The 14,960-nt window shown below is 39.9% G+C and overlaps 2 protein-coding genes across 3 annotated transcripts; one reads left to right on the top strand and one right to left on the bottom strand.

Annotated features, from left to right (window-relative positions):
* The first annotated feature begins 1,960 nt into the window (after positions 1 to 1,960).
* LOC110498913 (histone H3.3A) lies at positions 1,961 to 4,284 on the top strand. 2 transcript variants are annotated; one of them, XM_021575616.2, is made up of 4 exons: positions 1,961 to 2,115; positions 2,946 to 3,077; positions 3,218 to 3,371; positions 3,497 to 4,284. In XM_021575616.2, the coding sequence occupies exons 2-4, from the start codon at positions 2,950 to 2,952 to the stop codon at positions 3,623 to 3,625; spliced, it is 411 nt and encodes a 136-aa protein (XP_021431291.1). In that variant the 5' UTR covers positions 1,961 to 2,115; positions 2,946 to 2,949; the 3' UTR covers positions 3,626 to 4,284. The 2 variants fall into 2 exon arrangements, with proteins under 2 accessions (XP_021431291.1, XP_021431292.1); XM_021575617.2 differs by having other exon boundaries at positions 1,980 to 2,115; positions 2,912 to 3,077.
* si:ch211-250n8.1 lies at positions 3,712 to 14,831 on the bottom strand. The gene is made up of 16 exons (XM_036955708.1): positions 14,461 to 14,831; positions 12,527 to 12,634; positions 12,362 to 12,437; positions 11,825 to 11,981; positions 11,618 to 11,663; positions 11,100 to 11,158; positions 10,877 to 10,912; positions 10,708 to 10,760; positions 10,380 to 10,512; positions 6,504 to 6,721; positions 5,762 to 5,807; positions 5,535 to 5,600; positions 5,393 to 5,452; positions 5,188 to 5,273; positions 4,622 to 4,716; positions 3,712 to 4,475 (listed from the first exon to the last, which is right to left on the bottom strand). The coding sequence occupies exons 1-16, from the start codon at positions 14,495 to 14,497 to the stop codon at positions 4,441 to 4,443; spliced, it is 1,311 nt and encodes a 436-aa protein (XP_036811603.1). The 5' UTR covers positions 14,498 to 14,831; the 3' UTR covers positions 3,712 to 4,440.
* Between the last annotated feature and the right edge of the window lie 129 nt (positions 14,832 to 14,960).

The following is a 14,960-nucleotide window of genomic DNA, read 5'->3' as shown; positions in this document are numbered from 1 at the left end:
TAATACTTTTAAGATCAATTGGATAAAACAATTCCTAAGAAGACCCACTTCTATCTGGAATTTTATTCCTCATCATGTCTTCTCTACTTTTGGTGGCCTTAACTTCATGTTGTTTTGCAATTATAACATTGACAAAGTTCCAGTGAAACTTTCTGCTTTTCATCGGCAGGTTTTCTTGTCATGGTCCTTAATTTATAAACACATTTTTTCTCCACACAGATATTATATATGGAATAATCGGGATATATTGTATATAAATACCTCTCTGTTTTTAGAATATTGTTTCTGAAATAATATCCTATTGGTGAGCCAACCGGTAAATGCAGAGGGTCTTTTACTCAGTTATAAAGAATTCTTATCACTTTACAAGGTCCCTGTAACACCTAAAGATTTTTCAATTGTTTTAGATGCCATCCCCTCAGGTGTTCATTTATTATTCAGGAACATGACCCTCAGAGCCTACCTTCTATTGACCCTGTTGACTCATCAGTAAGAAAGATTTGTTTCTCTTTTGGTCCATTCAACAACAGAGCGATACGATCCTTGTTTCAGCAGGATGTTGTATCTATCTATACCTTATGTCATGCCTTATTGGAATGGATTTATTGATAATATCTGTTGGAAAAAAGTTTGGATGTTGCCACACACATACCTACTTGATAACAAAATTAAGGAAGTTTCCTTTAAAATTATTCATAAATATTATCCTGCCAACCACTATATGAAGAAGTTTAAGGAAAACATCAACTCAAATTGCTCCTTTTGTAATGACCACCCAGAAACAGTTGTGCATCTTTTTTTGGCATTGTATGCATGTAAGAAAACTGTGGCAAGACATCAGTAGGTTTTATAATTGAACACATTTATGAAGATTTTACACTATTGTGGAGAGATGTACTGTTTGGATTCTTTACATACAATAGAAATAAGTGGAATCATTTTTATGTAATTAATTTCATTATTCTTTTGGCCAAATTTCATATACACAAATGTACATTTACAAACAGAAAACCACATTTTCGTACCCTACAAAAAGAAATTGAACTGTATTTTAAGACAGTTAAATGCTCTACTAACAAAAAAGCTGTTAGAATTGTAAGTATATGCATGTCCCTTAAGGTCCTTGTGTAATTGTAATGTGATATTGTACCCCCTAGCTCGATTGTCTATTAGTTGTAATCTATGTATGCTTGTGTTCCCTCATGTGCTTTATGTATTGATTTGATATTAATACAAAATATAAAATTGGAACCATTTCCCTGTTTGACCGCTAGGTTTTATGGGTATTTTGACACCTCCACTGTGTGGCTCTATTGAAGAATAGCTACTGTTGACCAATCTCCAGGATCCGAACTTCAGTTTGCCTCCAGAAAAATGCGGTTTGCCCGAACAGCCCCTCAAAAAAAAATCACACAATTCAAAAACGTGCTCATAATATATGCACGAACTCTACCGAACTATTTCGGCTGTGAAGCATGTGGACGCCTTAACCCTATCAAGGTGTATATCAATTTAACCTAACATGTTTTCATTGTTCTTTCTCGCTGATATGAAAGATAAGGTCCTTATGCTTCCAAAACCATACCGCAAGCGATGGATGTTAATGTTTAGACCGAACCCCTGGGATCTTAACAAAACTCCCCCCCGACTAAAGAAGTCTTTGTTTAATGACTCTTATGTGTCATTTAATGGAACTGAGAGACATGATCAAGAGCTATAGTGATGTGCTTCAAATTGCACAGAATTGTTAGAACATGTTGAGACATGTTATGAATCCCATTTTGTAAAAAAGAAAATTGAAATGGCAATATTTTAAACCAAAGTAGTTTCCCATAATGTCCCGGCTGCTGATTGGCTACAGAGGACAGACAACAACCAATGGGAGGGTGACTTTGTTAACCAATGAGAGAGACGTTTTGATGGAGTTTAAACCAATGGTCTCACGAGTTTCTAGTTCTCAACCAACCGGATTTATAAATGGTTAGTTGACGTCATGGGGAAATATAACGTTTGACTCACTTCCCCAGTTATCGTTATTCGTGGTGTGTGTGTCTGGAGGAAACGGAGTCACTTTAATTACGTTCAGTTTTGGAATAATCCAGCAGTTACCAATCGGTAAGTAACTTTTGCGCTTTTGGTAGTTTTCGTTTTACCAATCACAAATATTTGAAGTTGACGGTCTTCAATATGGAACAATAGGATCTGAGATGGCTGGAGGCTAAGCATACTTGGTTGTCTACAGTACTGTAGGTAAATTACGTTAATTAATTGGTTTATTGCATTTTCTCGAATGTGACTTTCGATTCAAGCAGGCGCGTGAGTTTTAATGAACGTTAGCTAGCAACATGCCATATAGCAACGTTAACGTTAGCCATGGTGCTAATGCGCTTGGTTGGTTAGTATTCGATCAGTGTTGTAGCTTTACGTTTTTAACCTTCTCTTTTCTACAGTAAGTGTTTGCGTCTTGCTGGCGTCATACCCACAATGATTCGTTAAATTGATAGCAAAACGTTCTTGACGTGTGTTTTACACCTAGCTATAGCGTTTGCCCGCTCAAACGAACAAAGGTACGCAGTGCAAAAATACGAAATGTTGGAGGCAACAAGTTAAGGCGGGGAGGTTTGTTCATAATCAAGCGCGCTGCTGGGACCAAGACTCTTCTCCGAGCGGTACCTAGGGGCGGGGGAGAATTCAAATTAACGATTGTTACAATGTTGCTCAATTGTTGCAAGCTTAGCAACAATCGTCACTACCTAGCAAAGGTGACGAACAATTTTAAGCGTTTTCAGCTGCAACATTTGAGCTGTTGGTTTGAGGCAACTTAACTTGCAGCATATAGCCCAAGCTCTTAGATGTTGTGCCTCGTTTTGAAAAGCTATTTCAAATCCGTATTGCCCTCTTCAAATCCCAGACGGACCATAATCGCCGTTATTTAAATGTTCTAGTAAGATGGCTCGTACCAAGCAGACCGCCCGCAAGTCCACCGGAGGAAAGGCGCCAAGGAAGCAGCTCGCTACAAAGGCAGCCAGGAAAAGCGCGCCATCCACCGGAGGAGTAAAGAAACCCCATCGTTACAGGTACTGGGAGCAGTTCAACCGGTTTTCCAACATTATTTTGTTTACTTTGTCTAGATTTAACCTGCAGATATGTCAGTAACAGTTCTAGTTTCACACATTTTAGGATTAATATCTAATTAACCACTGTTTTTATTCCCCAGGCCAGGGACCGTGGCTCTGCGTGAGATCCGTCGTTACCAGAAGTCAACAGAGCTGCTGATCCGCAAGCTGCCCTTCCAGCGCCTGGTGAGAGAAATCGCCCAGGACTTCAAGACAGACCTGCGTTTCCAGAGTGCTGCCATTGGAGCTCTTCAGGTAAGATCCATGCGGACTGCTGCTATCACACTAATAGTATGAGGGCTATTGGACAGGGCACACTGGAAAGATTTATTTTATTATTCCCATATTTTGTGATTTCCAACTTTTCTTCTCAACAACAGGAGGCCAGCGAAGCATACCTGGTGGGTCTGTTCGAGGACACCAACCTGTGTGCCATCCACGCCAAGCGTGTCACCATCATGCCCAAAGACATCCAGCTGGCCCGGAGGATAAGGGGAGAGCGAGCTTAAATGGCATTCAACTGCCTGCTCCAGACATAATCCTATTTATCTTACTTAACAATTTAATGTTTTATTTTTATTTCCAGTTTTTTTTCTTTTTTTCGTATTTTAGAATGATAAGAGATGGGTCATTCCACAAACCTCAATTCAGATCTGGCCAATGTGAGGACAGAGGAATTTAGGAATATCTGCTTCAATTGCAAATGAGGCTTGTTTTTACATTGAGTAGAGGATAGTGTATTACATGACTGTATTGACTGTACAGTCAGATGCCCTCTTCAAATGTTAACTGTCTCATTTTGGATCCTGGTGGATAGTATAGGCTCCAGATGAGGTTGGAGCTCTTGCTTGTGGGGGGGGGGGGGGGGATTCAAGATGTCTGAATTCTTCTCAGCTGCCAGGGGAAGGAATGGTCTGGGTCCTTCATCAATTTCCACCCTTTGTCTGTCAGCATGTCTTGCACAACACCTCACTACACAGTGGTGTCGGGATTTACCTCTTGACACTGTCTAGGATGGCCAGGAGCACGACAAAGCCCCCCTGTATATTCTGAACTGCTTTTTACATGTTATTTTCCCAACATATAAAACCTTGGCAGCTACATTTAATACTATTTATGGAAGCGTTGTCACATTGTAGTCTTTCTATTAAATGTCTTTATGAATAAATGCTCATGTGTTTGTGGTTCTTGTTCTGAGAATGTCTCCAGCCACTAGGGGCTTTTACATTTGGTGTTCACACTTTAATTTTTCAAAGCACGTGTTTATTCAATTACCACAACATTTTGATGTTTGGCACATATCCAGTTGTCAAGGGATTTCTTTTCATACGAACCACTCCGTGTGCTTGAAACCAATAGCTGTGGAATTGGGAAAAAAATCTGATTTTGGAATGGGATTTGAATTGAAAGACTATCCCAATATTTCAAATGTTTATGGTATTGATGGCATCCCACAACAGGAACTGCTCATACCAGAGATTTTAATTATCTTCAATTATACTCACCGATTCGGTTGACGATCTCCTCACATTCTTTGACCGCACTGGCTCTAAGCACCACGCAGCAGAATCCTGTTGACTGAGGAGTTTCTGGGGATTCTCTGAAAGTGGAGCCAATTACACATTCTGACATCTGCTCTCAGGCAAAGGTGCTGTAGCAGCTCAAGATGCTTTATCGCTGCTGTTAATAGTTTTCTCCAGAGGCGCGCTTTAGAAATTCAATGAGGTTGCAGATGCTGGTCTAAGAACTGTTCTCTATTTCCCCTCCTGAATGTTATTGTTAGGATGGGGATAGTGTAAACTGATCCTAAATCTGGTTACGGGCATTTTTATAGATGGGGAGGTGTGAGCGACAGGAAAATAGGATGCTGCTACTCTTCCTGTCCCGTTATTTGGTCTACTGTACAATGAATAACTCAAGTGTGTGTGCTTTTGCACAAACTATGTTAAAATGTCTTAAGGTTGTAACGTTTGTAAATATTGGAATATCTGCAATGGTGAGAAGGCCTGGGACTATTCTCTGATATATATATATATAATGGCTGATCGTTTAAAAAAAAACTCATACTCACACTACGCAGAAGGCAAAGATGGTATAGTCTGGCTGGCCAAACCGCCCTACACATGAGATCTCTGGATAATGATGCTGGAACAACTCCTAAACATAACACACAAGGGGGAAAATTGTGTGAATTTCAACCAACAACTCTATATAATAATTTTGATCTGCTGGAAAACACCTGTTTTGCCAACGTGTGACATGTTCCAGTTACTCACTGTCATATTGGATTTCTCCGTGCAGATCAAGTGGGTTTCCTTAAGGTCTAAAAGTACTTCCTGTTGGGAAAGTGAGAGGATATGTTAGTAGTCAGATTACAACAAACTCTAGTCAGGTCAGCATGTCTCTATTTGTCAGTACCATGCTGGGCTGGTTTTGCTGTATGACCAGGGGGATTCCATTTTGAAGCACCTCCTTGCCTCCATACTGTCAAGAAAATATATAAAACATAAACACAGTCACACACAATAACCACAAGTACACAACAAACCACAATTGATGTGCAAATAGTACGAAATAAAAATCTCAAACAGCGAAGCATTAAGACAATACACACCAACATGTAATTATAATGTTCAAATATCTACCATTCCAATGTTTGTCTTTCCCAAGAACTGCACAATGTACACAATTCTGTGGGGGGAGAGGGGTTTAGTGCCTCAGATTAGGTAAACATGCCTGTGTACCATTTTAATATAAGAGATTAGAAACAGATTTCAGTGTGAAACTACAAATAGCCCTACAACCTGAACACTGTAGATCTGAATGGATAGGATCGGTATAAGCAAAATGATAGTACCCAATAATGTACATTTTCATTAGATGACTAACAGCCACTGCTGACGACATCGCACCTCCATCTTGGAACTCCCCCACTGTTGCAAAAAATATTTTGGAAGCTATAGAAATGCATTTATTAATGTCTATGTTTGTTTTCGTTACATTTATTCTATTACAAATTAATGCACATTTAATTAATTATATTATGTGAGCTAAGAATAAAAACATGAAAAAATACTTTTTTCCTTAAAGTAACATTTGCAGAAAGTACTAATGTTACTGTCCCCACAAAAAATACTAAATACATGTAATTTTGTCCTTGAAACATTTCATTGAAATTCTGTAGAATTCCATTCATTCCTATGGAGGACTGCTTCTTCTGGGGAGTGCCAATATTGCCGACCGGTGGCTTCAAAGCCTCTCATTGTCCAATACATAGCAATCCAGGGTTTATATACATCATTGGTAATAACACCAAATTGCTTTCTTATTATTAGGCTGCAAACCAATAACAGATGCATTACCGCAACAACAATCGCTCAGACTTGCCTTCCCTCTTTGAGGCACTGAGAGGGTGTGGGCCTCTGGCCCTGATTGGTGGGTTCTTGGGAGGAAGGGGAAGGGCCTAGCTGCAGGGCGGGGTTCTCTTCTCTGAGAGCTCTTAGGAGTTTGATGATGGGGCGATATACACCCCCGTCCTGCACACACCACCGTAACACACGCAGGGACAGGGGATGCCCCTTAAGCCCGGAGAGGACCACACCTGCCTGAGAACACAAACACACAAAAGCACAATGTCTCAATTAAATATTCAAACAGAAAAACGCCTTGTACAGCATATTAAAAAAATATATTGTTTGATTAAGGTGTGGCTGTATACAGCACCAATCATAAGATTGGACACACCTAGTCATTCAAGGGTTTTTCTATATTTGTACTATTTTCTATCTTGTAGAATAATAGTAAAGACATCAAAACTATGAATAACACGTTGAATCATGTAATAACCAAAAAAGTGTTAAACAAATCAAAATATATTTTATATTTGAGATTCTTCAAAGTAACCACCCTTTGCATTGATTACAGCTTTGCACACTCTTGGCATTCTCTCAACCAGCTTCATGAGGTAGTCACCTGGAATGCATTTCAATTAACAGGTGTGACTTGTTAAAAGATTATTTGTAGAATAGATTTCCTTCTTAATGCGTTTGAGCCAATCAATTGTGTTGTGAGAAGGTAGGGTGGTATACAGAAGATAGCCCTATTTGGTAAAAGACCAAGTCTATATTATGGCAAGAACAACTCAAATAAGTAAAAAGAAACTACGGTCTATCATTACTTTCAGACATGAAGGTCAGTCAATTCGGAAAATGTCAAGAACTTTGAAAGTTTCTTAAAGTGCAGTCGCAAAAACCATCAAGCGCTATGATGAAACTGGCTCTCATGAGGACCGCCACAGGAAAGGAAGACCCAGAGTAACCTCTGTTGCAGAGGATAAGTTCATTAGAGTTACCAGCCTCAGAAAATGCAACCCAAATAAATGCTTCACAGAGTTCAAGTAACAGACACATCTCAACATCAACTGTTCAGAGGAGACTGCGTGAATCAGGCCTTCATGGTCGAATTGCTGCAAAGAAACCACTACTAAAGGAAACCAATAAGAAGAGACTTGCTTGGGCCATGAAACACCGGTGGACCGGTGGAAATCTGACCTTTGGTCTGATAAGTCCAAATGTTATATGTTTGGTTCCAACCGCTGTGTCTTTGTGAGACGCAGAATAGGTGAACAGATTATCTCTGCATGTGTGGATCCAGCAGTGAAGCATGGAGGAGGTGTGATGGTGTGGGGATACTTTGCTGGTGACACTGTCTGTGATTTATTTAGAATTCAAGGCACACTTAACCAGCATGGCTATCATAGCATTCTGCAGCAATACGCCATCCCATCTGGTTTGTGCTTAGTGGGACTATCTTTTGTTTTTCAACAGGACAATGACCCAAAACACACCTCCAGGCTGTGTAAGGGCTATTTGACCAAGAAGGAGAGTGATGGAGTGCTGCATCAGATGACCTGGCCTCCACAATCACCCGACCTCAACCCAATTGAGATGGTTTGGGATGAGTTGAACCGCAAAGTGAAGGAAAAGCAGCCAACAAGTGCTGAGCATGTGTGGGAACTCCTTCAAGACTGTTGGAAAAGCATTCCAGGTGAAGCTGGTTGAGAGAATGGCAAGAGTGTTCAAAGTTGTCATCAAAGCAAAGGCAGGCTAATTTGAAGAATCCCGAATAAAAAATATATTTTAATTTTTTTAACACTTTTGTGGTTACTATATGATTCCATATATGTTATTTCACAGTTTTGATGTCTTCACTAAAAAGTAAAAATAAAGAAAAATGAGTAGGTCTGTCCAAACCTTTGACTGGTACAGTATATATATACAGTTGCAGTCGGAGGTTTACATACACTTAGGTCGGAGTCATAAAACTTGCACTTCACAAAATAGATGACATCACGAGGAAGGAAAATTATGTGGATATATTGAAGTAACATCTCAAGTCATCAGTCAGGAAGTTAAAGCTTGGTTTCAAATGGGTCTTCCAAATGGAGAATGAACCCAAGCATACTTCCAAAGTTGTGGCAAAATGGCTTAAGTACAACAAAGTCAAGGTATTGGATTGGCCACAAAGCCCTGACCTCAATCATATAGCAAATTTGTGGGCAGAACTGAAAAAGTGTGTGTGAGCAATGAGGCCTACAAACCTGACTCAGTTTACAACGGGCCAAAATTCACCCAACTTATTGTGGGAAGCTTGTGGAAGGCTAACCGAAATGTTTGACCCAAGTTAAACAATTTAAAGGCAATGCTACCAAATACTAATTGAGTGTATGTAAACTTCTGACCCACTGGGAATGTGATGAAAGAAATAAAAGCTGAAATAAATCATCCTCTCTACTATTATTCTGACATTTCACATTCTTAAAATAAAGTGGTCATCCTAACTGACCTAAAACAGGGATTTTTTTACTAGGATTAAATGTCAGGAATTGTGAATGTAAACTTCCGACTTCAACTGTATATGTATACAGTATGTGATAACCAATGTGATAATTTGCTTGTTTTTGTTGTTCTCCAAATAGCATTCTAGGGTTTTTAAATTGTATAGAAATGCAGTAAATGAGCTTCAACTTTCTTCAAAGTTCCCCAGGAACAGTGGAAGAAAAATAGCCCCATATACTGTACTGTAGTGCCTTCAGAAAGTATTCACACATTTTGTTGGTTACAAGGTGGGATTTAAATGGATTTAATTGTAATTTTTTTGTCATCAATTCACACAAAATACTCTGTAATGTCAAAGAAGAAAAATTTGAACATTTGTTATAAAAAAAAAATGTATTTCTGGCTAAGTCTCTAAGAGCTTTGCACACCTGGATTGTGCAATATTTGCACATTGATATTTTTTAATTCTTCAAGCTCTGTCAAGTTGGTTGATGGTTATTGCTATACAGCCATTTTCAAGTCTTGCCATAGATTTTCAAGCTGATTTAAGTCAAAACTGTAACTAAGCCACTCAGGAACATTCAATGTTGTCTTGGTAAGCAACTCCAGTGTATATTTGGCCTTGTATTTTAGGTTATTGTCCCGCTGAAAGGTTTACCTTTAGGATTTTGCCTGTGTTTAGCATTATTCTGTTTCTTTTTATTCTAAAAAACTCCCTAGTCCTTGCCGATGAAAAGCATATCCATAACATGATGCAGCCACCACCATGCTTGAAAATATGAATAGTAGTACTCAGTGATGTGTTGTGTGGATTTGCCCCAAACAGAAAGTTTTGTATTCAGGACATAAAGGTAATTTCTTTGCCACATTTTTCTGCAGTTTTACTTTAGTGCCTTATTGCAAACAGGATGCATGTTTTGGAATATTTTTATGGAATATTTGTGTTCTGTACAGGCTTTCTTCTTTTCATTCTGTCATTTAAGTTAGTATTGTGGAGTAACTACAATGTTGTTGATCCATCATCAGTTTCCTCACAGCAATTAAACTCTAACTGTTTTAAAGTCACCATTGGCCTCATGGTGAAATCCCTGAGCGGTTTCTTTCCCCTCCGGCAACTGAGTTAGGAAGGATGCCCGTATCTTTGTAGTGACTGTGTATTGATACACCATCCAATGTGTAATTAATAATTTTGCCATAAACAAAGGGATATTCAATATCTTTTTGATTTAATTTTTTAACCATTTACCAATTTGTGCCCTTCTTTGCGCTGGTCTCTGTGGTTGAATCTGTGTTTGAAATTAACTGCTTGACTAATTATTTTTTATACCTTGTCGGATGATTTTGCATGGTCCTGAGGAGCAGCTGACTAAAAAGCAGGTGTGTTAGATTAGGGCTGGAGCCATTTTCTTTGTAAAGGTCTCCTTACCTGTCCATTGCAGGCATTCCGTAAGGAGACTCCGTTGATCTCATCAATGATGTCACCTGGATGTACACACTTGTCCACCTGAGCCTGGCTACCTGGCAACAGTTTCAGGACAAAGACACGGCCACTGAGATACCTGGGGGAAGAGAGAGAGAGAGAGAGGTGGGAGAGAGAGAGAGGTGGGAGAGAGAGAGAGAGGTGGGAGAGAGAGAGAGAGGTTGGAGAGAGAGAGAGGTGGGAGAGTGAGAGAGAGAGGTGTGTGAGAGAGAGAGAGAGAGAGAGAGAGAGGTGACTGTGTATTATGAGGAAGGATACAAGCACTGCCACTTACCTGAGCACCATCCCTAGCTCACGACAGGGTACTGCCTCATACATATCACACACCTGGAAAACACAGACATAGTCCTCACTTCAATAGGCAAAATATACACCGACTAACTATGAGGCAGGGAGGTCATACATAGATCTGAGATTGTACAGGGCTCATTTCAATATCTTACCGGTAGAAGCCAGCTCTCATCCAGAAAACTGCAGTTCTTAAGTGAAAAGGCAGACATTTTGCTGATGTGAGCAGTGACATTCTATGTTTTGAGAACTCTTTGTATTAGCAACATTTAGTTTTAGGCCAACAGTCTAAGCAGAGACTTGCCTTGTGCTTTCTGACACTGTGCATCAACCACATCATAGTCAGGCAAACAGGAGAGGGAAGGAAACATTTTGTACCTCCATGTCCAGTTTGAATTCCATTTCTGAGAGGACCATGAGCAGGGACATGAAAGGCTCTTAGAGAGGAAGGATATTTGACTCAGTCATCATGAGTGTTGTTGGACACTTCACAAGTTGAACTTTAATAATGGAACACTGGTCACTTTAATCATGTTTACACACTGCTTTAATCAACTCATATGTACAGTATATACTGTATTCTATTCTACTGTATTTTAGTCAATGCCTCTCCAACATTGCTCGTCCTAATATTTATATATTTCTTTATTCCATTGTTTTACTTTTAGATGTGTGTGTTTTGTTGTGAATGGTCAGATATTACTGCACTGTTGGAGCTAGGAACACAAGCATTTCTCTACACCCGCAATAACATCTGCTAAACATGTGTATGTGACCAATAGAATTTGATTTTATTTGATCTGGTGTGATGAAAATGATTTCCTGATATAAAGGCCAATGCCAACACCAAACATTCAGTGAAAACAAAACAATCAGGAAGAGAAGAAAAGCCTCACCCACAAATTCCTCATTCCTAAGAAGTGAAATAGCTGGGTTGTACCACTGGAAAATAGAAACCAGTAAAACAAGTCAATGATATGATTGCCTATTCAAACATAACTGGAACATAGCTTAATTACTGAACATCAAAGAAATGTAAATTGTAATGTTACAACAATGTAACAACAAGGTATTAGAGCCAATATGAGTGAGAGACAACAGACCTCTAGTACTTTGGGTGTGTGTAACAGGTGTTTGATGACTCCTTCTAGAACCCTCCGTCTGAGGGCTAGCCTAAGGAGGTAGCGTCCTCGTCCCTGAGCTGACAACAGCTTCCTGCAGGCTAAGGTCTGTTCAACCGCAAGTGACACAGCACTCAGTCTAGAGTACACGCACAGGAACACACACACACGCACAGGAACACACACACACACACACACACACACACAGGAACACACACACACACAGGAACACACACACACGCACAGGAACACACACACACGCACAGGAACACACACACACGCACAGGAACACACACACACGCGCAGGAACACACACACACGCGCAGGAACACACACACACGCGCAGGAACACACACACACGCACAGGAACACACACACACGCACAGGAACACACACACACACACACACACACACACACACACACAGGTGAGGGAGCCAAGACAACAACAGGGGGGTTAGTAGTCACTGTATGTTATTTTCTAGAACACAATCTCAAAAAATGTGCTGTAGGTAGTTTACCTGCCGCAGTTGTCGTGTTGGAGGAGTTGCTCAAAACATTGCCAGTAGTCCCTGTGTACTAGACCAAGGACTGGCTCTGAGGGAGACACACACTAGTTAGAATGTAGGCAGGCTCTAATGTTCTGTACTCCTGTCTGTATGGCTTTGCTTTGTTATAATACTCACGTTGAAGGCCCTTCCTGAGGGTGAGCTCCAGTAGTTCACAGCAGGAGGAGAGGTGAGGGTTGACATCTGTCACTGTCCCCTCTTCTGTCTGCAGGTTCAGGATGCATACTGGATGAGATAAAAATATACACACAATGCAATATATGTGCGCACACATTACATGGGCCACATTGGGTAGATACTGTATGTGCACAGGCGTTGAGGCAACAATGCATTAATCATAATGGACAGACATAGACACAATAATAGACCATACACAGTCAATTTAGACGTTTTAAATCAATACTTCAAGAGTTCATTTTAACACCATCCCAGATAACATATGGTCCTACTCTACAGAGTCTATAAAGTACTTTGATTATACTGTTACATTTTGAGTGTTAATGCAACACTTTATAATGTAAAAAATGAACACCGCATTAGACTTGCCATTGTTACTCAAATGTAACACTATGGGGTAATTAACACTCACAGTGTTATTTATGTTCAACACTAGTGTTAATCTAGAGTTAACTCCTGCTAGTGTTATGCAAAAGCATTGTTACAGTAAGTGATTTTGGGTGTTGTTTTAACACTATGTGGTGTAATGCCTAATTTGCATATTTCCTATTTTTGCATATTTTCCTATTAATTATTTTCTTTTAAAGGCCTATGGCTTCCACCAAATGAGGCGAATGTTATCATTAAAATACTAAGATTTGTCAAGATGTACTCAAGAGAAAGAAAGGATTGGTTCATTTCCCCTCTGTGGTTTAACTTTATGACAATACATTACATATATCACAAGCCCTTACTTTGATGGCCTCATGTTGCCCTAACACAGTGGTGGTGGGACAATCCTGGTTTACAAATTACAGGCCACATCAGGCCTGCAAGTCACATTATGCTGGCTGGCAAAGTGATGTGTAATTCCGTTTTGGAATTTGTATTCACTTACATTCAGATTGACTACCAGGGTTAGGAACTCTGGTAAAAGAGATTTAACCCGGGAAACAAACAGTTCAGTAACAGTGCAATAAATCGAACTAACTGATTGGATTAGTTTAGAATAATGTACGTTGTGTCATTTTGTGTAGTATAAAGATGAATCAATCAATGCAAAAAACACAGGTATTAAAAACAATCCCCACCAAAAATCTACCTGCATAGCATACAGGGTAATCAGATAATGATGGGTGTGGATTGGATGGGAATATCTCTGGTTATTGACACCAACACTGGGGTTATTTTAGACCACTGAGTGTTAATTTCACTCTAACAGAGTGAACATTTAACTCCTTAATCAACACTAGAAATCAACACTGTAGGCTTGTGATATATGCACAATACATGGACAAAATATGGCAGATATGTGGGTGGTGTCTTTGCTTTTGCTGTATGGTGATGACTGACAGAGGGCACCTCTTCCACACTTGATGGCCAAGGAGGACCCAGTTACTTGGCAACCTGGAAACAGCCCTGCTTTTGTCTATTTGTGTTTTGCATAGTGTCTGATAGGCTTCACCAGCCCTAGATTGCGTCAGGTGGTTGAGTGATAGAATAAAATAGAGGTGAAAGGTGCAGTGAAACTGCATGAATGCATCAAAGATGCAGCTCCAATAGTAAAATCGGAAAGTGATCCTTCAAGATATTTCATACAGATGATGACATGTCGAACATTCAGAGATAACACATGCTTCACAAAAGATAGACTATGAGGCAATTTTCTGGTAGAAGAATGTACTTATTCTATAGTCCCTGCTGCGGCACATGAGCGTAACCTGAGCCGCCTATGTAGGAGCGTCTGTCTAATGATTGAGCTACACTAGGCTGAGTAAATATCTGCTGATACTCTCGCTCAGCCTATTCCTGTCTGTGTATCTACACATGAACAATACATAACCCCCATATGCATGTTTCCATTCACTCGGTGTCCATTTGCAGTATGTTCTTACCTTTGAGGGCCCCGAGCAGCGGGTCTTTCGGAGGCATAATTAATATTATTAGCGCAGATATAGACGCACTGTACCGCCTGTCATTTAACAACGCGTCATAGCTTGCACACACTTCCGCATGTCTAAAACATACCGAGACACCCTTTCCCTTCGGCTACAGATAGGGAAATGTAAACATGATATCAATGTCCAAATAGACTACACGAATCCCATTTTGGGGACGTTGGACTGAAAATATCAGTGACAGCTGCAATAAACAATTTTCTCTCAAAAACATTGAAGCTAGCCTACTCAGTTTCAGAATAGACTGCTTCATTTTGCACACACTGAATGGGCTACATTGTTTCTGTCATATAATCGCGGTCTCTCAAATTGACGCGCTGTAAATTAGATTCTATACTCTGACGACCTCTTGTGGGAAAAAAAGTGAATTATCAAAACGCGTGAAGACCCAACAAAGATGTCTACCTGTTTCGTCTGTATTCGTCAATTTTTCGGAA

The sequence above is a fragment of the Oncorhynchus mykiss genome, chromosome 20 (assembly GCF_013265735.2).
Source record: "Oncorhynchus mykiss isolate Arlee chromosome 20, USDA_OmykA_1.1, whole genome shotgun sequence".
NCBI classification, from domain to species: domain Eukaryota; kingdom Metazoa; phylum Chordata; class Actinopteri; order Salmoniformes; family Salmonidae; genus Oncorhynchus; species Oncorhynchus mykiss.
The sequence above is the reverse complement of the archived record's forward strand: the minus strand, read 5'-3'. Positions and strand labels throughout refer to the sequence as shown.